The sequence below is a fragment of the Terrapene carolina genome, unplaced genomic scaffold, assembly GCF_002925995.2.
Source record: "Terrapene carolina triunguis isolate 2854851 unplaced genomic scaffold, T_m_triunguis-2.0 Scaffold113, whole genome shotgun sequence".
NCBI classification, from domain to species: domain Eukaryota; kingdom Metazoa; phylum Chordata; order Testudines; family Emydidae; genus Terrapene; species Terrapene triunguis.
In genome coordinates, this window is record NW_020664464.1 from 31,729,948 (window position 1) to 31,754,493 (window position 24,546).

General features: G+C 42.3%; 1 protein-coding gene across 1 annotated transcript in view; it reads right to left on the reverse strand.

The window, feature by feature from the left end:
* Window positions 1-5,128: 5,128 nt before the first annotated feature.
* Window positions 5,129-24,546, reverse strand: part of SNCAIP (synuclein alpha interacting protein) — a 49,660-nt gene continuing 30,242 nt past the window's right edge. The window contains exons 8-10 of the mRNA XM_029911700.1: window positions 17,577-17,669; window positions 14,032-15,088; window positions 5,129-5,709 (exon numbers count right to left, since the gene is read on the reverse strand). Coding sequence (XP_029767560.1) covers window positions 5,704-5,709; window positions 14,032-15,088; window positions 17,577-17,669 — 1,156 coding nt within the window. The 3' untranslated portion in view covers window positions 5,129-5,703. The remainder of the gene's footprint in view (window positions 5,710-14,031; window positions 15,089-17,576; window positions 17,670-24,546) is intronic.

Consider the following 24,546-nt stretch of genomic DNA (forward strand, 5'->3'; position numbering starts at 1 on the left):
GGCATAGTGTTTAGAAAAGGTATGCACTGAGGGCCATGTAGCAGCTCTACATATCTCAGAAACTGGAATGTTTATGAGTAGATCTGTGGAAGTTGCTTGTGACCTGATAGAGTGTGCTGTAATCCTCTGGGGTATACAAAGCACCAACAGCATCACCACAAGCAGTAATACACCCAGAGATCCATCTTGACAGTCTCTGTGAAGACATAGTGGACCCCTTTGATCTTTCTGCAAAGGAGACAAAGCATCTAGGTGATTTCCAAAATTGCATCTGCCCTAAGTTATGAGTGTGTTGAGATGTGCTCTCCGCCCTAACAATGATATGTGCATTCTCATTTATTGTTGTAGCTGTGTGGATGAAAGGGATGCTCCCACAGACATTGTGCTGATCTTTCCACCAATCCAGGAAGTTCTTCGCCTGCAGGGGAACTGTAATCTGTTTGTTCAAGCTGTTCCTGGTTGAGGAACAGGTCCTCCTGAGCCAGCCCTGAAAGCAGCAGAGGAGTAATCTTGCATGCTCGGTCACAAAGGTGCAAGCTGCCATGGTCCCCAGCAAGCAGTTTCTTACTTTAGTATGGGGGCTTCTTTGAACTGTCCTGATCATATTCGACAAAGTTATGAATCTGGGTGTGGAAAGTAAGGCCCTGGCTGCCAATGAATCCAAATATGCCCCAATGAATTGTGTTCACTTTACAGGGGCTAACTTGCACTTTATGTTTTGTTGACTTGTTGATGTCCAACTGAACACTGCAATGCGGTGCACCACTGAAACCCTTAAGTCGACCCCCAACACCTTCGCTGCCAATGCTGTCACACACTGCTCCCACATCCATTCGCCGCGATACCACAACCCTTCAGGAATTCTAGAGAATTGTGGAAAATGAACATCTTCCCAGCCACCAGGACTTTAACAACATCCCTCATTACCGCTTGCAGTCGCATAAGCTCTTTTGGACCCACACATTTAACCTTCAACAATGCAACTTCAGTCCTGATGAAGCTTGGAAAGCTGAATAGAGTTCACAACAAGTCACAAACAAACGACTTGTGGAAGATCTAATGCAGAAGATCTCTGGCTTCAATCTCCCATGAAGCTCATGGGCAACCCTAAACCGTAAGGGGAATGATGTAGTTGAGGTAGGGGAGGAGGATGGAGAGATTGAAAACCAGACCATTAGTTCTCTTCCTTTGCGGCTCCATTGCTGATGTGTGATGGAGTCAGGTAAGTTGTTTCCTCCTCCAACCCTTCTACCAGATAGGAAGACAGAAATGGCTTTAGAGATATAGAGGATCAAAAGGATGGGCAGACAGGAGTGGGACTGCTTACTTTGTGTAAGCTTAAGGCTGACTCAGGTTACCGATCTCTGCCAAGTGAGGCACTGTGTGGTAGCCCTGTTACTCCTACCCTTGCCACATGTAGCAGTTTAGCTATTTGTCCCCATAATATCCCCAATAACAGGTAGGCTCTTCCATGACTGAATGAACGTCAGTCTGTAAGGGAAGTATTTGAAAGGATCTGCAGCCTGAAGTGGCTGTGCCCGCATGAGTCCTATGTTTCAAAGTTCAAGCAAAAGATGAAGAAGCAGTCTGCTCTAAAGATACCTCTTCTGCCTGCTCCATAAGTGAGATTTGTGGGGGGAAACCTCTCAAAAGATATCCATCCATAGCAAGAGAGGCTCACTTAGCAGACTGGCAACCAAAGAAACCTGAATGCTTTGCAGAATCCTAATAACTGGAAGCAGAGGGGGCACACATTCTTCCTCTCCTATCTTGGGTAACTATTTTAAATGCTGATGGCGGTCCACCAGAGGCCTGGAGAATTATATACCACATGAATGAGTTATGATACCATGGCAATGAAGGATACATAATGGTAACAGTTTGCTACTTGCAGGCTACCTTTCAGCCAACTGGAGGTCACAGAACCAGTGCATTTCTCCACTGAGGACAACATAAGGTAGTTAACATCTGCAGGCTCTGGAGCCCTGGGTGGGAAATTGTAAATGGCTCCTACTCATCCCTGAGTGTCTCCTTGTAGCTGGGCACGCTAACACGAGAGTTACCATCCCACTTCCCATCTTGGCCCCTAAGGACTCCATGACAGTCTTTCTTGCCTCAATAATACTCTCCTTAGGGGTCAGTTTATTATAAAAACACAGTGAACCTATCCATAACAAAAGTTCCAAGCCACAGTCTATTCCCCACCCACAGTGCATGTAGCCCTGACAATCTCACATCCTCTAGTCCATTGACATAGCACATACCACACTCCGGCCTCCTCCACCAGATCCAGATGCTTCTTCAGGCCTCTCCTGTCATTTGGCCAGGAAAGCCACCCCCAGCTCTTCCAGATGGAGTGCAACCCCACTCTTCCCAACAGGAACTCCCAAAGCATCTATTGGGAATATCCATCATACTCCCTTGTCAGCTAACCTCTCATCTCAGACAGGCCACCAGGTAAACCCATCCACTGCTTCCCCACCTTCATTCCTCTCCAGCTTGGAAGTCAGCAGGAAACGCCCTCTGCTGCCTTCAGCCCTCTCCAGATCTAGCTCAGGGAGGTCAGCAAGCAACCCTGTGCTTCAGCCTTCCCCCAGGGAACTCCTCTCATTCCTCCTTGCTCCTTTATGTTGCCTCACCACCTTAATTGGCCAAGCTGTACAGTACTTGCAAAGGGGCGCTGGACTTGCTTCATTTAAAGGGAATAGCCACCGTGTGACAGAGACTGATAGCTCTGAGACCTGGGACTAGTAGAGTGAAAAACTTATTTACATGAGCTCACTTCCACGAGATGTAAAACCCTGGGGGTGGGGTTGGGGGTTGACATTTATAGCAGGCTGTCCTTTCTGCAGGATTACCCTGCCAGAGCCACTACCCAGGGCTTTCCACCGCTGAAGATCAGCAACATGTTGTGACTGGCTCACTGCATTATAGTTGGTACAACATATACTGTACAAGATGAGTTAGGAACATGGAATAACATGTATCAGGTGTGTGAGGGTGTCAACCACAACATCCAGCTCTTTCCTACTATACTCTATAATCCAATTATCTCAGAGCCTTTAGAATCAACTTCAGTCAGAACTATCCATAGGATCCCTTTAATCAGAAATCCTGAACATCTCAAATCCCAGTCCCATGTAATTTAGCAATCTCATGTGGTTTAATAGTGGTTGGGTAATTTCAATTTACCACATAATGCACCTGCTGTCTCTAAGATACGAAATGCAAATATCCTCAATATGGATTGGAAGCTAATTGACAGCAGGTGTCCTCTAAAGCCACAGTGTCCAGAAAATGTAATTTCCTTCTCCCAGTACTTGACAGTATTTACACCGTAACCTGTTACAATCCTTCACCAAGGCTCAGCTTGTCTCCTGCTGCCACAAGATGTTATAGATAGCTACCATGGGCTTCACACGCACCAAATCAGTCAAGAGACTTTAATCACTTTGTGGACTCAGTGTCCTATAAGACTAAAACTGTCCTTCAGGTCTCTGTCCATCACATACTCAATGCAAGGCATTCTACCTCTAGAATTTCAGACCTGTCATCTTTAAGTGTTGATGGTGCAGTCATTGCTGAAGAGTAAACATTTTTAATATGCTGTCTGTTCAATTTTTTAAAAATTGTCCATTTATCCTTCATAAATCATGTTATATTTGTGAGCTTCTTGATGTTCACAAGATTGTTCACACACTTCACAGTGTCACCACAAATCTGTCTCAAGAAATCCATGCATCAGACACAGGAACTTTGCTTACCCTCTTATTCAGACATTATCTTTCAACACTCAGACAACTGGAACACACATGTCCCTTTTCTCTTTGCATTTTTATTTCTCATGGACACATGGAAGATGAGAGGCCCAGCTAGAGGTATTTCTGTTCCTGGCTTTCAGATATTTGAAGGCTTCATTGTTTTCTTAAAAACCACAGTTTAGGTCAGCTGGAGTGCTAAATTCGTTCCTTCTATTTGAAAACCAAGGCATTGCCAAATGGAAGATAAGAACTAGGGATGTTGACACAAACTATGAATTTCACTTCTGAGTGTGCTTGCCTTTTATTATTTCAATTTATTTTTCTGATCTCTTCATTCTCTTCTTTTAACTGATAGAATTGCTGTGGAAAGCCAATAAGCAATGCATAATGGGTTTAGTCACATATCTCCTCTGAAGTCAATAACAGTTGCAAACAGTGAAACACATTTGGAAAACTGATCCAAAGTGACCCCATTTTGCTCCGTTAAGCTAAACCCTGATCTCTCACATTATCTTACCTGTAAATCACACAATAAGTGGGGCGTTAATTTGTGTAATTTCAACATTGTAGCTTGTCTTCTTTGAAAAGAAAAATGCCACCAGTAAACTTGCTATTGACTAATGCTCTCTATATTTTACTATGCTGTTTGGAAGACTATTGTTGTAATAAGATCTATCTCACCAACTCCACATAGCCCAGTTGAGAAATGAGGGAGAAATGCATCATTTAACAATTGCCTGTTACTCTGCTTTAGAACTATATACTGTAGGGATTGCCAAATGGAATGTTTGATAATGTATAAGAATCTAGAAGAGAATTGAATGAGGAATTAAAAACTCACTTCTTCCATGAGTTTGCAAAACACTAACCCATTAAAAAAACCTCTCTATAGCAAGAGAAACAACATCGTTCTCTGGATCTCCCAGTATATCTTGTCTTACCAATGTTTGTCTTTCAAAGCCTGAACTAGTTCCCACTGAATTTAATGGAAAGTCTGTGAGCTGCAAAGAGATATGAACTGGGTTTTAATAGACTGTAGGGTCCCCATAGCAGGGACTCTGAGGCTAGCACAGCACCAAGCACATTCCAATTCTTGACAGGAAATAACAAAAAATGTTAATTCTGAAACTTATTTATGAGTTTCCTGAGCCATTGACATTTTTTTTTAAAGCTACAAAAGCACATTTAAAATTTTAAAGCAATTTTTAACACAAATGACTTTGACCGTTTGTGTGGAAGTCTAGGTGGTTGTTAACTGCACGGCTACTTCCATCATTCAATACTTAAGCATTCTAAAAACCAAAAATGCCACTGTGAGGAAGCAAAGAACAGTGAAATGAGAAGTATCTGGACCCATTCAGATGGTATATTGTTAAGACTGTTTTTATTTCCTTTTTACAAAAAAATAGAAATAACAGACAAAACATACTAGACAAAAAAACAACGCTATTGCCTTGGTCTCATTGAGGAGCTCGGCAGGCAGAGTCCTGGCTGAAAGTTTTACAGTATATGTCATTGAGAAAGGGAACTACAGACATATTACAGTATATCCATGCAATAGATGAATTACAAAATGTGTTCAGTGGCCAGATGAACATTCTGGAGGTTGCCCGTGTCACTGCAATTTCCAAACCATTACTTTTGCTCCCCCATGCCTTTGAACAGTATATCTTACAAACAAGTTACAGACACACACATAGCATAAAAACATTTTGTATATGGTCTAACTGCTACAAATTTAAGGCATCCTAACAGTCTTGTTTTGCTGGTGAGAGTTATGTCTCATATTAGTGTTCTTAAAAGAAGATATTTCAGGCATTTCAAACCATGTTTGAAGGCAGACAAGACACCATGAGATGTGATTTAGAGGAAGAATTCCTGCAGCTCTGGCTCTTCAATACTTTTTTGGCTGTAAGATTTCAGACTTTTCCTATTGATGTCATTATGCCTGGGGAGAAAAAGAAGAAAATTATCCATGATTATACTAATGATACGGAGTGTTTGGTCTTGTGCTTGTTTATCTTGTTTTATTTAGAATGCAAGTTATGTGTGGTGAATGCAACTTTATCTACAAGCTTGATTCTCCAAACATTTACTACTGAATGGAGGGCTTAGTACTGTATGTTGTTCCACTGACTTCCTTATAGCTCTTATTCAGGTATCAGATTCGCATGGGCAGATATCCAAAGCCAGCCTGTAGAACTGGGGTCTTTGTTTGTAAAGCATTATGTAAATTAAGGCACTATTCAAATATTTAATGATAATGGGTAGAATTTTCAAAAATTCCTAAGTCCCATTGCAAGCCAGTGGAACTTAGGTGCTTTTGAAAATGTTACCCCAATAGTATGTTCAGAAAATCATATTCAGCACACAAAAATTCAAACAAAAAGTAAACAAAAGGATGGCAATAATTATATGGCAAGCTCATTATGGCAAAGACCATATCTTGTTTGTAGAACACCAAGTATTCAGTACCTTTTACAATTCTTCCAGTTTTATTAATTAAGATGTTATTTATTAGCAACATCGATAAGTATGTCTTCTCTATAATATATATTTTAATCTCCAGAATGCCCCATTCAACCAGTTTTTAAAGGGGTGTACTATGTGCTCCGAATTTTATCCTTTAATTTAAGCAGGGAAACCAAAAAGAAAAAGATTTAAGTCTGCAAACTATTTTATCATATATAAATTCAATTCAGAACACTCCAATTCTTTTGATTTATCTGTGGTCTGAATCATCCAATAGCATAATGTGAGTCCAATGCTGTTCTAATTCTCTTCAATAAAGTTTTTAAATGTTGGGGTAGGATTTTCAAAAGTGCCTAAGGGAGTTAGGCATCCAACTCCTCCCACTTCCACAGTGACTTCTTTTGGACACTCTTAAAATTCCCACCTTCCATTATTTGTCCTTAGCAGTAATTCTCCTACAGTATAATCATCATATAACTTGGTCACTGTAAGGGCCAGATTCTGGTGTGTGGTTAAACTTCACAGAGCACAGGTCAAGGGTGTGTGTCTGAAAAGGTGGCTTCAAGCTCACGTTTGCACAGATCCTGCTGTAACTCTGCAAGCCAGACAGCTGCTTTTGGGATGACTCGCTACTGCGTTGTTTTATGCCAGTGTAACACCACTGGAATCCACAGCTGTGTGACTCTCTAAGCCTTCCTCATGTGGAAGGCCATGCAGAGCACAAAAGAAGCCACATGACTCAAGCATCCTCCCTGCTACAGCTCTACAACTGCTCCAGGGTTTGTGGGAGGGATGCAGCTTTTCTAGGGGAACATGTCATTTAGAGAAGCTGCACCTTGACTCCACCTAGGGAACACCATCACTGCCTCTCCTCAGTCTGCTGCCCAATGCAGCATTTTCCATGTTTTTGTAACCCTCCATGCTGAGCTATGGGAGTGAGTGGGTGGGATCTTAGTGCCCCGCTTGTATACTGTTCCCAGTTCCTGCCAACCTGAGGGAGAAGATTGTCATAACAGGGTCTCCTGGTTGATAGTGGAGATGGCTACCACTGTGCCCCCAGACTAGTGCACTATAGGGTCCCTTACACAGCAGACACTGATGACTGACCATAACTAATCTTCAATCTATTATGCATTCACTTTGCGCTCAGGAAATATAAATCCCAGTGTAGTCAATTACTGGGCACTGGAACTCACATTGGCAATGTCTACTGCTTTAATAGGCATTTATAATTGTTAAAAGGGTGTACTATTTATTAACTACCTGAGGGCACTATGATGGTGGATTCCCCTAAAGCACTAGTACATCCAAACAAAGTACTTAGTTGCTGATGGCCAGCGGCTAATACAGAGCTTCTTACTGATAAGATGAACCAGTGCTCACTTTAATGTATTACAGATTTCAAATGAAAAACTGTGGGAAGTGAACATTTCATTGGCATCTAGGACACAAGTAATTGCAAACATTTGTTTGGACTTGTAATAAATAAAAAGCTAACCAGTCCTTTCAAAGAGAAAAAAATCACCCTCCACATTGAAATCTCTCCTCAGATGTTCAGAGAAATGGAGTGAATCTAATTTTACAAGGACCCTGGAAATGTTAATAATTTCTTCGCTATCAAGCTCTGACCAACTTGGAAAAGGAAACAACATGCTGAACCCCTGACACAGATGAGATTTTTAAATGTTTTTTAAAAAAGAAGTTGGGGTTGGATGGGGATGTTGGTTGATTTCAGGTTGATCTCAAATAATTATTCACCATTTGCTAAAAAATTACATATGGAATGGTTAGAGTTAGAATGAGTTTGAGACTGTCCAGATAGATAAGACACAGGCCTAAGCATCTGAAAAAGGTATTAACTGTAGAGGCAGCACCCTATTCGGAACAGGTACTTCTTTTTTTGGAAGAAGCTGCGTAATGTTTCAATCAGAATTACAGTCTTCCAAGTCATTCCAGGGGAAAAGTCAGACTCAGACCAGAATGACTAGTAATGGGACTGAGGCTGATACTTTCCCTAACACAGTGATCACCGACTGGTCGATCCTGGAGCTTCTGACAGTCGATCACGATCTGTGGCTGCTAAAAGTCTGGTGGCGCAGCGGGGCTAAGGCAGGATCCCTGCCTGCCCTGGCCCCATGCCGCTCCCGGAAGCAGTCAGCATGCCCCTGTGGCCCCTGGGGAGTGGGGGCAGGGGTCTCCGTGCACTGCTCCTGCCTGCAAGCACCGCCCCCCCAGCTCCCATTGTGCTACTGTCCAGGATCCGCCCAAGGTAAGTGCTGCCTGGTGGGAGCCCGTACCCCAACCCCCAGCCCTGAGCCCCCTCCCAGAGCCAGCACCCCATACCCCCTCCTGCACCCCAAACCCCCTCCTGCACCCCAAGCCTCTGCCCCAGCCTTGAGCCCCCTCCCAGAGCCAGCACCCCATACTCCCTCCTGCACCCCAAACCCCTATTCCAGGCTCAGTCCGGAGTCCCCTGCCACACTCCGAACCCCTTGGCCACAGCCCAGAGACTGCACCCTCTCCTGAATGCCAGCCCCCTGCCCCAGCCCGGTGAAAGTGAGTGAGGGTGGGGGAGAGCAAGCGACAGAAGGAGGGGGGATGGAATGATCGGGGCGGGGCCTAGGGGAAGAGGTGGGGCAGATGCTGGGTGGCACTTAAATTCAAAAAGTGATCTTGTGCGTAAAAAGGATCAAGACCACTGCCCTAACATATTAAGCTGCACAGGTTACATGACACTAGTGGGTGCGGGTTGTGGGTGAATGGGAAAATGACAGGTGCAGTCTTGTCAACCTTGAATGTTCCAAAATTATGAGACAGACCAAACAAACCAAAGTTTGACTTAAATATCATAAGAACCCTTTAAAAACGTTTTTAAAACACACTGCTATTTGGTTTGTTTTCTGATTTCTGACTCCCTTTTGTAATTCAAGAAACTCTCCTGAAGTGCACAAAAAATACCCACCCAACTGGGGGAGCTCCTCTCTTTTACTCCAGGTTGACGGGGGGCTCTTCCCCAAAACCATCCCTTCCCCAAGCACTGACCTCAGCTCTCTCCTCTGTGCCCTGCCCTTTACAGCCTCCTCCCTTCAAACTGGGCACCAACCCACACCTCACTCTTTCTACTGTTGCTGGGCACTGCCCCTGCCCAGCTCCCATCCTAGGATACCTTCCCCTGCTCAGCTCTTTCTCCCCTTCCCTGGATGCTGCCCCTTGTGAATGTTCTGGGAGAGTGCATCCCAGTTGGGGCTGGCTCCCTGCAGGCTAGAGAGGAAAGGGGGGACACCCACCCACTGAGCCATCTACATGCTCCTTGGATCCCTTTTCTACCATCACACACCCCTATCTTTGCTTCTCTCAGCCCCACTCAATGCTGAATAGAAGGAGGGGATAGTTAAAAACTATCCCTAGACTGGTTTCCTGTTTCTCCATCTGCCTCACGGCCCAGGAAGCATGAACAGATTCGTCGTGAGGGAAACAGCAAGGAGAGCACCAGCCTCTGGTGTGACTCAAACTGCAGTCCAGAGTCTGCAGCTCAGTCTCCCAGCAGAGGCCTCTAGTCAGAACTGCAGCATCCCCTACATCAGTGGTGTTCAACCTTTTTTTATTTGTGGACCCCTAAAAAATTTCAAATGGAGGTGCAGAGCCCTTTGGAAATCTTAGGCAGTCTGTGGATGCCCACGGGTTCGCGGACCACAGGTTGAAAACCACTGTCCTATGGTAATTACAACCTTTCGTGGACCCCTTAGACATAGTCTGCAGATCTCCAGGGGTCCGCAGACCACAGGTTGAGAACCACTGCACTACATTTCCAGCAGAAACCTTGTGCTACCAGGCACTTCTCATGAAAGGCCAATTTTAATGGTGCAAAATTGTGGCACTTGTGAAAATATTGTGAGGGCTGGCAGTCCTGTGAGATGGTTCTAGCGTAGGGGGATGATTAGTGGCCTAGTATCTCACCATACTCAAGCGTCTGGGCTACTTTGGCTGGAGAGTGTCCAAAGACATTACAAGAGACTGTTATAATACAGGCATTTTCCCTATCTCAAAATAGATCAGAAGCGAATCTCCCCAATATTCCCCAGGGAAGAAGAAAACCTTCGTAAACTAGACTTTAGTGTCCCGATGCTGATTTCACGGACACCGGTGTAAGTGAGAATTCTCAGATTCTTGTTTGTCTGAACCAATGTTTCTCAACCCATGGCCCACTTGCGACCCAATCAGCACACAGCTGCGGCCCAGGTGACATCCTCAGGGCCATACAGGAAGAATATATATTGTGTGGATGTGGCCCACATAACACACACAGAGCTGTATATGTGGCCCACAATGGTAAATAGGTTGAGAACCACTGGTCTGAACTATTAAAATCAAGTTAGGTATATGCGAGAAAGATTTGGATGGTAAGGGACAGACAGCCCTAGCCCTACCCCTACATTTTAAAAAAACAAACTCCTGAACTACTAAAACTGCTAAAGTCATTCAAACTCCTAAACTGCTAAAAGATTAATTTTAAACTTTTCCCAAAGTTGCTAGCACTAGGTTAAAATAACAGAGCAGTTTAAGGAATATTTTCTTTTAAAACAAACATATATCTTATCAAATGCTGCATTTTGCAGCACACATTTATGGCTACTGAGAGATTGGTCTGTCTGCCTGACAATCTCATAATGTAGTACATTTAAATTAGAAAGATTAAACAAATGATCAAAATCATGAGACTTTGTTTTAACATATATAATTTTTCTGAAGTCCAAGGCCGGGTGAGAAGAACACAGAAGGCAGAACACTGTACTTTATGTTCAGATTAAGACTGGAGGTTGACTTGCCCTACTCATGAGAAGAAATTTAATTTCCATTCTCATCTGGTACTTGACTTTCGTTCAACAGAGACCAAGCGCTATGCCAAACAGAACTAAACTGCATGGTGGATTTATGAGTATGACTGCTTTTATGCATGCTCACAGCTGAGGCCTCTAAGCTAGTTCACCTGTGACATTAGCAGAACTCCACCACAAGTGTGGGTTATTTTTTTTCTTTTTTTAAGGAAATCAAGTATTTGCCCTGTTTTTATTCCTGACATCAATCATCTCATTTATCTCAGCAGCGAATTATTTTAACAAGCACATGCAATTAGGGGGGGGAAAAAGCAACAATAATGAAGCCAAACAATTCACTCTGCATCAGCACATACCATGCATAGTTACACAGACGGTCTTCAATCAGCATGCTAGAGGAAAGACTGGTGTAGCTGGAGTAAGGCCCCTAGGGAAGTGCAATATATAAGTCAGTTGAAAACATGCAATGAGCTTATCACATGCACAATGCACACAGACATATTTAAAGTAATTGTGCAGTCAAAAGGTTACAGGAGAATTTTTAACAGTGAAAACTTTTAAAAAAAGATACTTTAAAACATAATTAATCTGTTACTTTTTTGAGGTAGAGAAAGCCCATTGCTATGAGGTATCTCTGACCAGCTGTGAAACTACATTTCCAGATGAATTTGGTGTTTGACAAAGATAACATGCAAATGTGGCACCTTGACAATTAACAAGATGAGCTCTCAAGGTCCCTTCCAGTCCTACGATTCTACATAGAGCAAGTGTCAATACTGCAAGCAATGATTGATAGTGTCAGAATTTCCTTTCCAACTGTTTAATCTTCCTAAGTGAGCTAAGTAAACTATTTACGACAGCACTTTCTATCAGTTTGCAGTGTTGTAGCTGTCTTGGTTCCAGGATATTAGAAAGACAAGGTGGGTGAGGTAATATCTTTTACTGGGCCAACTTCTGTTGGTGAAAGAGAAGAGCTCTGCGTAAGTGCGAAAGCATGTCTCTTTTATCAAAAGAAGTTGGTCCAGTAAAAGATATTACCTCACCCATGTGGTCTCATTTTCTGCCAGAACATTTTTGAAGACAATCAGTCCTTTTCTCTCTCTCTCAAATATCTGAATCCATCTTTCTGAAAAATTTCACTCTTATGATATCGAGTTACTTCTGTATTTCAATGGCAATTCAACTATTACAGTTACAACAATTTGTAAACTATCTGAAGGCCCAAATCTGCAATCTTTAATCTGGCTGTGTATTTCTATGCAAATAGCATTAAGTGCACCCTCTCTTGTCCACCTAACCTATCCCATTGACTTTACACTTTTAATTTTCATTTAATGTTTTGGCACTACATGGTCTATTAATAATACAGTAAATTGTAACCCATCTCTTATGAGATTGCTTTTTCTTCTTTTTGCCTTTCTTTCCTTCATTCACTTCTTTTCACTGGCTGTATATTTGGAGGCACCTTTTCCTCCTCTTTTTCCATTTACTCCTAAATTATATTTTTTGACAGTACATAACTCCTCCATTTTTCTCTCCCTTAGTCTGTTTTCTGTTCTTTTGGTGTTTCTCCTCCCCTTCAATTTCTCCCTCCTTTTCTTGTCCTCCATTCGTCCCTTTCCTCTCGTCCTTCTCACCCCAAGAGACTCTGACTCATCACTCAGGTTCAGTGCTCCACCACATCCTGTCACTCACACACACTATTCTCTTCCTCACCAGACATGCCTGTTGCTCCTCACAGCCACACACATATACACTGCAATCACACTGTTTCCCACCCCTCTGTCTCTCTTGCATTCACACATACACACACCCTTCTTTCTCTCCCTCCCCCAGGGAGACACTCTTTTGGAGTAATTCTTCTCCCTCTTTCAAACAAGGGAGGCCGTTTCTGAACAGACACATCCTTCTTTCCCCTGTTCCTCTCAGGCTACGTCTTCACTACAGGGAGGGGTCGATTTAAGATACGCAAATTGAGCTACGCGAATAGCGTAGCTGAATTCGACGTATCGCAGCCGACTTACCCCGCTGTAAGGACGGTGGCAAAATCGACCTCCGCGGCTTCCCGTCGACGGCGCTTACTCCCACCTCCGCTGGTGGAGTAAGAGCGTCGATTCGGGGATCGATTGTCGCGTCCCGACGAGACTCGATAATTCGATCCCCGAGAGGTCGATTTCTACCCACCGATTCAGGCGGGTAGTGTAGACCTAGCCTCAGGAGGGGCACTTACTTTGGCACCCAGGCTGCATGCAATGATCATGGCTCAGCTCACTCTGACATGCCAACTCTCAGATAGCAGGTACCAATCAGCTGCTCTGATATGAAGAGGAGAGTGTAGGGGAAAGAAAGCCACAGCTGGGAGGGTGTGAGGAGTGAATTGGGCAGTGGCTGCTCATGGGGAGCACTATAGCAGAGATGGAGGCAGAGAGGGGCAACAGCAGAAAAAGGGTCTGTTTACATTATTTTCTGCCACCCACTCAATCCTGCCACTCTAGGTAACCAGGTCTATAGGATAGGGGTGGCCCTGAATTTATTTATTCCTTTGTAATCCAAAGGTTTTAAAATTAATGTTCTCACTACGAATTGTCCCCCAACAATAAGATTAAAAATGTATTCTGAGTGAAATTCCCCTCTGTGCAGAGCACAGAGCCAATGCATCAATTAAGGGCACTTATGGACTTAAGACGTTCCTAGTGGTTCCTCCCACGGGGGGAGAATTTCACCCTCAACGATTCCCCCTCCATAAGTCCATAAGTCTTCAAATAAAAGCCAACTATGATCTGCAGTCTGTGTTTCTTTTTACCAGTCAAGCAGCGCATATTGTTTGTTTGTGTGTACATGGCTGTGGGGAGGGAAGAACATGAGGTTGTCATTCTTAATCAAAGGCAAATTGTTCATTATTTAAAAAGGAAAAGAAATGAGAAGAAAAAAAGGTTTCCTTCCCACACCCTGAGAGCACTCACTGTCTTATTTTTTCCTTTAGAAGGAGCTGCTGGATTTCCCTTGCTATCTGCAGCTTTTTTTCCTAATGAGGTAAAGGGCAATGTTGATGAGGTTTTCATCAGGTTTGCTGTTTGACAGTTGTTGTTGTTGTTCTGGTTCCCGCTCAGAGTCTCCATTATAGATCTAAATGTTCCAAATGGCCTTTTCAGCTGATCCCCAGGTTCAGTGCTGGCTTGAGCCCGCTGAGGCGCTTTGCTCCGGTCTTTGTCCTTTTCCTCATTCAGTTCAATCTCTGTTTGCTCCATCTGCACCACGGGCTCCTCAAAGGTTACTCTGAGTTTTAAATTCTGGGAGGTTCTGCGCTTTGAAGATGGAGACTTGAGGGCACTCTTAGGACTAGTAGCAACCTTTTGAACAGTGGCACTGTCAGTGCTGGACTGAGAGGTATCTCCAGAAACCTGGCTCTGAGATGCAGTCCCAGACTGATATTGGGGTTCGTTATCAGGATCGCTGCTCTCTGAAGAGGGAGATGGGCTGTGGCCATCCACAGATTTGGAAGCTCTAATGCCAAAAGGAAACCGGCGCCCTGCTGCCAAAGTGTGTTTCTTAATCATCAGATGCAAACTCTCAGTGCTTTCAACACTTTCTACTATGGGTTGTGGCCTTGGTTTGTCAGTTCTTTTCACAGGAGTATTCTTCAGGTCCTCAGAATTATTTGAGTCTGTATCAGACTCGCTGAGGGATCTCTGCATAAGCTGCCTCAGTCTGGCTAACTTCAGCTCCCTTTTCTCTGGTAGAATCTTCTTCACATTCTTGGAGGAAGCATGAACATCCTGAAATTCCAGTGTCAGCTTCTCCTGCATACAGACATTCTCAGAGATTTCTTTCCCCAACAATTGGCGCAGGATTTTATCTGAGTCCTCGTCTTTTGTCTTGGACCGAGTATGGCTGGAAGTTCCTATGCTGCCAAGAATCTGAATCCCGTCTTGGGTGTTCAATTTACTTTTTGGTAGAGACAAATCATCTGCATCAGAGGCTTTCCACTGAGGTTTTCCAGAAGCGGGGGACAATGGTGAACTTAAAGAAAAAAAAAAAAAAAAGAGAAATGATTTTCAATACAGGGCACCTCTGTCAAATGTGTACAGATATAAAATTCAGTGCTGCCATTTCCAGTGCACATCTGTCTGAGCATACTGCTCCTCTTATCCCCTTGAACTTTGTCCACGTAGAATGTATTATTATGGAGCAACTGCAGTGGCTCCACAGTGAAGGCTTTAACTCTGTTTCCATTCTAAACTAGATTTTGAGACCCTTTCTCTGCTAACGTTCACAAAGAAAAACTCTTTGCAGCCTGAAATTGTGTATGGCTACTTGAATTCCAAAGAAGAATTTTAAAGGAAAATTTGAAAGAAACAGCTGTTTTTCAGTTATAGATCTTTCTTACACATTTTTCAAAAAGGTAAAAAACCACTCCTTTTAAACTATTTTTATCCAGTCATAATACAAAGATAGCTTGGCCTAATTACCACAAACATGCTTTGTGCTAGCCAGAGGTGCATTTCACACATGTTGGATTTCACCCACCACTAACAATAAACCATGTAAGACTATATAAAAAGCTAGGGCCATTCACACCTCCCCCTTTATAGTTAGAATATTGAAAAGCATGTAAATATACATTAATTAACTTCAACATTATTAGGACGTTACGCTAATAAAAAACCCAAATATTGGAAAGTGAGGAAATACAATCTTAAGTCTGGTTTGCAAAGGATTTATGTTACAGAGCTCCTTTTCTGAGGCATGGATCAGAGTCCACAAATTCCATATCCTGATTACAAACCAAACAACACCCTGCTTTTACTCATGGCCACTGGCAAAAAGACTCAGTTACGGTGAATTTGAGGCAGTGTAGGTGTGAATTTCTTCTTTTTTCGAACAACTGTAGTTCTAATCGTTTCACAGTCCTAATGCTGTTGTACTAAATTAATATACTATTATTAATCACTTCATCTTAATTAAGAAATGTTTTAGTATGTAAGTGAAATAGACAAATTAAAGCTGTATCTGGCCTCCTGGGAAATGTGCATGCAAAAACTACTTGGGTCTAGCATAGAGATTCTTATCATTTGGGTGAAAGAAGGTTAGTTCTGATGATCTTCCTTTGGCTCTTGGAATGCGCTTCAATGAGCAGAGCTATTGACATGGCAAGATGGGATGGGTGAGGGAGTTGTAACTGGGAGGAAAACAGTGACCACCATGAAAGCAGAGATTTAAAAAAATGAAGAGCCATTTTCATCCCTACCCACATAATCAAGAGGAGGAGGTTAGTGGTTAGAATTAGTGAGTGATGCAGAGCATGAATCTTCCTCTCCCATTTGAAAAAGATATACCAACCGAGCAATTCACCCACCAACCCACCCCTCTTGTATATACAAAGACTTCTCCAATCTCAGAAGGTGCATTTGCACTATCTATTTCTACTTCAGAAAATAATATAAATAATAATTTTTTGCACTTGTATAATAACCCATCCAGTGCACTTTACAAATACTAATGATTAGTATTTGTTTCCCACAACTTATTAGCTGCTGTATAAATAGCACTCTAAGGGGCTTGATCCTAAGTCTACTGAAGTCAATAGGTGACTCTTTCCATTGACGTTAGCGCCTATGTTAAAATGAAGTTAGCTCCATAACACACCCCTGTTATGCAGGAAAGTATCATCTCCATTTTACAGATAAAGACACTGAGTGAGAAAGAGATTAAGGGAACAATCCTGCAAACATTTAAGTATGTGTGTTACTTTACTCCCTTTTGCAATCCCATTGAAGTCAACTGGACTGACAACTGAGTAAAGTTAAGCACATACTTAAATTCTTGCAGGATCAGGATATAATTGGCTTGGCCAAAGACATATAAGAAGTCTGTGGCTGGGTCAGAAACATAAACCAGGCTTGCTGGCTCACAGTCTTGTCTCCTTCCTCCTCCTTAGTGTTATTCAACTAATGTCAAGTGATCTATTTTAGCGAAAGGCGTTGACATGTTAAATTATATATGTTTCTGGTTCTGTGGCTTTATCCCATACTGCTAGCTAGTGTGGGCAAAACACGTAATGAGCATGAGAAGCCATATTAATCTGCAAGCCTTTTTTGTTAGCAACCGGTTTTATGAATTATAAAGGTTACAATGGTACACATGGTACACAAAGTGAAGCTTTACAATTTCACCAGGTGTTTCCAGTGTTCACTGTGATTCATCTTATACAAAATGTACTCGGCTTCCACAATAAATCAGATTTTATATTGGTGAGGAACAGGGATGATTAGTTCTGCTTACCTCTTTCTAAGAACGTTCAGTATTTACACCTATTACAAGCTGGCAATTTAAAAGATGTGAACTTTAAATCAGCAGTGAAAAAGAAATGTATTGAGTTTTAGCAGATGTTTTACTATTTTTTAATGTGTGAATGATTAGATAGACCATGATCTCTCCTGATAATAGTTATACAATAAAAAGGCTCCAAGTTACACTACTTCAGAATTCCACTCCTGGAAACTGTTACCTTGGGGATGTTGGTAGTGATTGGCCCTCTGATCTCTGGGCTTCTAAAAGCTGCTGGAGTTGGTTCTGTAATGTCACACGTTCTACTGTCTGCCTGTAAGGAAATATTAAACCATTAAACCCATTTTTAAAGGCTGCCTGTACAAGAGGATAAATGATACCACTCATTCAACATCACACTCAGAAGGAAGTCTCTGTTCATCTATAATTGAAGATGCAAATATAGAGCGTATAAAAATATTAACATGGACAAAGAGGTTCTGTACTCCTGTAAATTGCCTCTAATCCCTACGGGAACCCTGTGGTCACTGTATAGCACCTTCTGAAAGCTGCCTAGCTAATATAAATTATTTAATACTGGTAGTGACCGCTGTAAGTTGCAAGTTTAGAATTTTAAGCAGCAGTTTGCTGGAGCTGAGTGATGCACAAAGCTTAATCCATCTGGTGCCAACTTAAGATCCCAAACTGTCAAGTCACAGCAAACTTAAGGTCAGATCACGATGGCTCTTGCTCAGCTGTGCATGGGAAGGGAATGGATGTCCCTTGCGGGAGGCTCTAGCTCTGGGGAGTACAGGTATTGCTCGCTCCTATTCCCTCTGCAGAGCAAATCACAGGAAGGTCAAGAGGAGGGGGCAAGGCCATTGCCCATAACACAGGACTAGTGCATCAGCAGAACTATCTACTTCATCCTGAAGGTCAGAGCAGACTGTGTACCTGCACTCCCACATAGGACAGTGGTGAAAATACTACAGTGTGGTCAATAGAATACAACCATAGCCCATACACAACCTCTTAATTTCCTGTTTTACTCTGTATGTGCTTTGTAAATAGTCTGCATGCACATCTAGAATTTGGAGAACCACAATTAAACATACAATATTGTGCATAACTGATATTGCACATATGATTATAGTGCAACCCTAGCAAAGAATGAGAGAAAGTCCACATATGCAAATATGAACACAGACACTTATTCCGGGTACAGAGAGATCTATATAAACAAAAATATGAAGGTGACATCCATAATAAATTGCATTTATTGTGTACGTGTATGGCTCAAGACAGACAACATTTAGTCTTGTACCAACGACAGATTTAAACTCCAGTATCTCAAAACTTTGCAGGGCTAGAAATTGAGGCTTCATAACTATAGGAAAAGAGAGACTCGCAGCTTTCCAATAGCAGACATAGTTCTTCCTTCTGCCAGGGTATGTTCCCATGTACAACATTTTACCATCAAGACGTTTTTATGTATACATAAGTATCTTAAGGCCTTTTAAAGAGGTGTTTTAAGTTTATTAGTTTTAATTTTTCTCTCCTTTGACAGTTTGTAGTTGGACTCACGGTAACTAAGACACAGGTAGAACAATATAAGAACTAATCCCAACACATTTTTTTAAATTCTCTACAAGATTTCTGGAATAGCTTTTCTGTAAAATGTGTCATATAGAGAATACATAGTGGAGTGGGGTAGTATAACAGGTTTTACTGCACATATAGTTTAAAAAAGGCCAAGTTTTCAAATGTGTGTGCAGAAGTTGTGTCAACCAAAGTGCATACACAAATATTGGTTGTGTGTATTTTTCTGAGAGTCCACTTTAGGTGCTCACCTTTGAACAGTTTACCCTTGGAAACATTTTGTTACTTCATTTAAAAAATCCAGTTCTCTAGAACAGGAGTATATGAAGTTTGCACCCAACTGAAGCCTTCACTGACAACTTGCTAGGAAACTTGACACTATATTAGTTAGCCTCATATTTGATACAGCGATGCTGGCCACTAAGGTTATGTGTACACTGCAATGAAAAACCCACGGCTGGCCCATGCCAGCTGACTTGGGCTTGTGGGCCTATGGCTGTTTCAAGGCAGTGTAGACTTCTGGGCCCAGGCTCTAGGACCCTGTGAGGTAGGAAAGTCGCAAAGCTCAGGCTCCAACCTGAGCCCGGAAGGCTACTGCAACGAAAGAGCCTTGCAGCCTAAGCCCTGCAAGTCCAAGCTGGCTGGCATGGGCTGTGTAGTTGCTGTGTAAACATACCTTAAGACTGAAGCACGTTTTATACAATACTCTATATTGATTAAAGCAGCCTTTTACTCAGCTCAAGATGAAGCAGTGAATGAAGACTCTGCCTCGAAGACTGGCCATGAGCTACAATTTATAACTTTAGGTGTGCACATTTACTTCCCTTTGCTCTAAAATTACTGCAATTCCAGGACATATTCAAGACATGGACAAATCTGAACTCTATTGATTGAGGCCACAAGAAAATGGATTCATTTGTGTTTTGAAAAGATACGTGAAGATACTTTCTAGGAGCAGAATTCTGGATTCTCCAGTCCTGAGTGGAAGGTCGGGGAGAACACTGCATGGAGCTTCTTGTGGCTCCCTGATTCAGGGCTACCCAACCTGGGTGCAAATTAGGGCATCACAGGAGCAGCCCTAACTTAACGCTGGTGTATGATTAGCCGACCTCTGCTCCACTGTGTCCCATCCTCTCCATCCCCTTCTGCTGGGGGTTGGGGACGGTTAGTGTGATGGCTGGCTCAAGAGGTGATGGAGCCACATCTGCCACCTTTCTGCTGGCTCGAAATTCTTCTTGCTCACAAGGACTTCACCATTGGCTCTTTCTGGCTGGTTCAAAGTGTACTACTTACAAAGTGGCCTTAAGCAGACTGCAGAATCTGGACCTAAGTTTCCTGGGATGGAAGCTTGACTCCTCTATCCACTGACAAAGCTATCTCCTGACATAGCTGTGAATACTCGACATATGCTAAATTAGGGTACCATCTTAACTAAAATACCCATATTTGTGTGCTTGCTATTTAGACTATCACAGATAAGCTTCACACACAAGAGAAAACTAGAAAGATTTAATAAAAAAATGTGGAAGACAGGTGGTGTAAAGTGCTGTTACCCACAATGCTTTCAGCACATTTGATTTTATTTCCTACCCCTTTAAGCATAGGTACCTATACATTAAAAGTGACCATGCAAAAAGCACTACTTTTTTTTTCTGCTTTATGTTTTGGTCTTATCTACCTCCTTTATATTTTTAGTATTTTTTAAATCTTGTTAGTTGTGCAGCACTAACATAGCTCTGTGACAGTGAGCTGGATTCTTTCCTAGCTCTAATACCATCAACAGAATTGTTAACTAAGTTCCAAATACAGAGTCTTTATAGTTGGAAATGTCAGAGCCAGAAAGAATCCAGATGACTTCTCAGATCCCAGGTTGTATTTGCAGGACTGACAGAAAATAAATGTTTTTTTCTTCTAATGTACCAAGTGGATCTGGAAAGCACTAAAGCAATAAAGGTAAGATCCCAACATGCCATTTTACAGTTACTTCTCAAAGCATAACCACACTTTAAGTTATATACGTCTTCTCTTCCTTTAATTTTGCCCGTTCCTTCCCTTCGCCTACACAGTTCTGTGTACTATTTTAAAATCACTCCCACAATCTGTCAACACTGGATTATACGGTAAACTCCCAAGACACACTCTTTTCTAGGGTCAGGCAAATTATTTTCATTTGCGATTACTCTCTGATATCTACATATCTATTCACTCACCTCTTACCCTTTTCTCAACTTCCATTTCAGCATATTGAACTAAGAAACATAAATCACATACAGTGAGAACTAATCTGAAAGAATGCAAACTGTTTCATAGGTGTAACTTCCTATATTTGTAACCTTTATTTATGTGTTTCCCTCACTAGAACATCTTTTCTTACAGTTACTCCTGCCAAGCCTCAATTATTTTTGAAAGGCATTATACAAAAAAAAATTTAGTTCTATTTATTCTTTATTAAACTAAAACTTTAAAATTTACTCCATTCCCATATTTCCTTCATTTCATTACATAATGAATACTATATAATAGACAAGCATGCACACACACGTGATAGCCTTGTGAATTACAGGATTATATATTCTTGAGCAGTACTTTGTCATGCAATATCATGAGCTTTAGTATTAAAATACATAATTACAGATCACCCTCACTGCTTTGTGTATAGTTGGGAGTTAATTTACTTCTAACCACCTAAAGACCAAATACCGAGATTCGTACTCAGCTTTTACTTAAGCAAACTTCCCACTGAAGTCAGTGAAAATGTTTCCTGTGTAAGAAATGAATAAGGACCTCAGGGTGTGGCTCTAACTATGGGTCCGACCTTGCTCCTACTCAAGTCACAGAGTTTAGTCACCGATGACAGTGGGAACAAGCTGAGGCCCCAGACTGTATCAAAATGTTTCAATGTACCCAGATCTATTGTTTTATTAAAAAAATCCAGACACTTTATACAGTAGAAAATAAAACACATAAGTAAGTAAATATGGAATAACATTTTAAAGTTTACGCCTAGTATCTGAATACACTTTTATATTTTATAACAGAGTACCACACACAAAAACAACGGCGCATACTATAAGGTTACATTTTATCCTATAATCATTTTTATTTGTTTGGCTTCAACTGCACAACATTATAAAACCATTTATATAAAATTTCAGCTAAATCCTGGCATTTTATCTACAGAATGTAGATGAACACTGGCAACAAAATGAGAGACTGCTTTTTGATGAAAACCTGTAGTCCACGCTTCACTGACATGAGGGTATTTTTGTCTATATCTTTTTATTTTAGTGCTTGTCTTGGGTAGATGATTCCCACCCCCAGCTCCACCAATGTTATCTAGCTATGGTATTATGTCCAATACATCATGCTGCAAACCACAGGGAGTCCACAGAGAAGTCTGCCATGGAAGGACACTGTCAAAGAGATCTAGGGAAGGGCTGATTTTATATCTTTGGGCCTGACAGAATTGTTCAGGCCAAGATAGCTCAAGCAACACACAGGTCAAGGCTGCTAATGCCAGTAGAGGGTCAAAAGTTGGCTCATTTGTACAGTAGGGTGTCTTCTGATCAGAGGTCCACGGGTTCCTTAGGCCACAGACATACTACTGAGAAAATCAGTCTGATTATCCAAATTGTTAAGAACCTTGGTGACCTTGAGAAGTACAACCGAGGCCTTTTTATGTAGGCATTGTGAAAAATTTGTGACTGTCTTGGGAATCTCTTTTGGTTGGCTGCTCCCATTCTGAATTGATCATGTTTTCTATAACTAGACAGAGAGGTGGAGGATGGGCTTTTTATACTGAAGCTGATGGTAAGTACTTGTTTGTTGTTTCACTTTCCCTTTGACCCATGGTAGAAAGAATTTTCCTGGATCTCTCTCTTCTGGACTGGATTCTGAGTTCACCTTATTCTGAAGATGAGGATGATAGGTAGGATTTCTGGTTTCTAGACATTTCCTATTTTCTGAGTGTCATATGGTCTCTCTGGGGAGAGACCGAGACCACCTTAGAGACCTTTTGTGTTTACTCTTAGCCTTTGAACTTGCCCATTTGCTCTGATCAAGGGGAAACTGAAAACTGATCTGAATGTTCTGTTTTACTCCTGGTTTTGTGCTCTCCCTTAACACTGAACCATGGAGGGGTTTAGTCCAGTAGCAGAGAGTCTTTCCCCCGGCAGAGAGCAACACCCAGGTGCTCCTTTTCTGGGGACAGTCCTTGAAACAAGAATCAGAAGAGATGCTTCTTGAGCTGGTTCAGGCCCCCAGAGCTTCTTAAGTTCAGCTGGTCAGGCTGAGCAGCAGGGATGGTGATTTGATTTCACATAGCCAGATCCCACATGTATTTGGGACAGTCTGGCTTGATAACATGCTAAGGGTGGTGCCAATTCCAGGGAGGCAGATGAAGTGGCTGGAAAGGAAGGTGGTAGGTGAACTGCTGTATCTGTAGGACACCATTAACCACTTCAGCGCTTTCATGGATGGACATAAAAGGGGGTTTCAGAGAGAGGCACTTATCCCTGGCTGATGAGAAGCACTGGTAAGTAAGTAAGTGGAAGTCACTGAGTCTTCCAGCAAGTCTGGAGCTGGAGTTCCAATACTGGGACTGAAGCTGGTAACCCAAGCAGGCAGGCAGAAGTTGCTTTTTTGAGCCAGTGATGGATTATTCCACTGCCTGACTAGGCTGCAAGACAGCTCCACAAGAAGCTCACAGCATTTTGTCTCCATCAGAGATTGGGGAGAGGCAGCTGTTGCACTGAGTGGAACAAAGCCCTTTGGCCTGAAAAGACAGACTCCTACAGAGCACAGTTTGATTTCCAGCTGGGGCAAGCACAGAAACCAATCTGAAGTCAAATTTAATGATCCTAAGGGTTTCCTATGCTCTACAGCTCAAGGGAAACCAGGGGTCTGAGAGGTAACTGTTGCTGTTGTCAGGAAATATTCTGAGCTAGGTTATATTCCTAAGGGGGAAAATGTGCCCGCTGCTTGCTGGTTGACAGATTTAGTCTTCCCTCCCCAATGAGGCATCAGAGGTAAAATCCAACACAGGTACGGTGAGTCTTGATAAAAGAGAATTCTACTGAAAAGAGAACTGATGGTTGCTATTTATACGCTCCACTTCTATTTCAGTTTGTTGAAAATATAATAACTGAGATGAGTATCTGAATAAGAGTGAGTTTTCAATACTGAAAGACAGCATATGAAAAGTGTGACAAGATATAACATTTTTCTCTTTTGAATTCACTGCTTTGGAAGGCGTTTCTCACTGTGTGTGGGGAGTGGGGAAAGGAACGTAAGCAACTGGATCTAGTGCACTGCTTAGCGACCTAATTCTTGAGCGTCATGTTCAAGTTACCAGGAATCAGGCAGGAGCCAGACGAACTCATCTGGACGGGGTCAAACACTAGTCAGGTCATCATGAATCAGGACACCGTCAGGATACAAGTAATCAGGCATATCTGAGTCTGAAGCACTGGACGAGGTGTCCAAGCAGCAACCAGGTAGAGCCTAATTGTGCAGACAGACATCTTCCTGTGCCTCTCTTTGGGTTTAAATAGGAAGCCCGGACCAGGGCCGGCTCTGGCTTTTTTGCCGCCCCAGGAGCCGGGGGGGGGGGG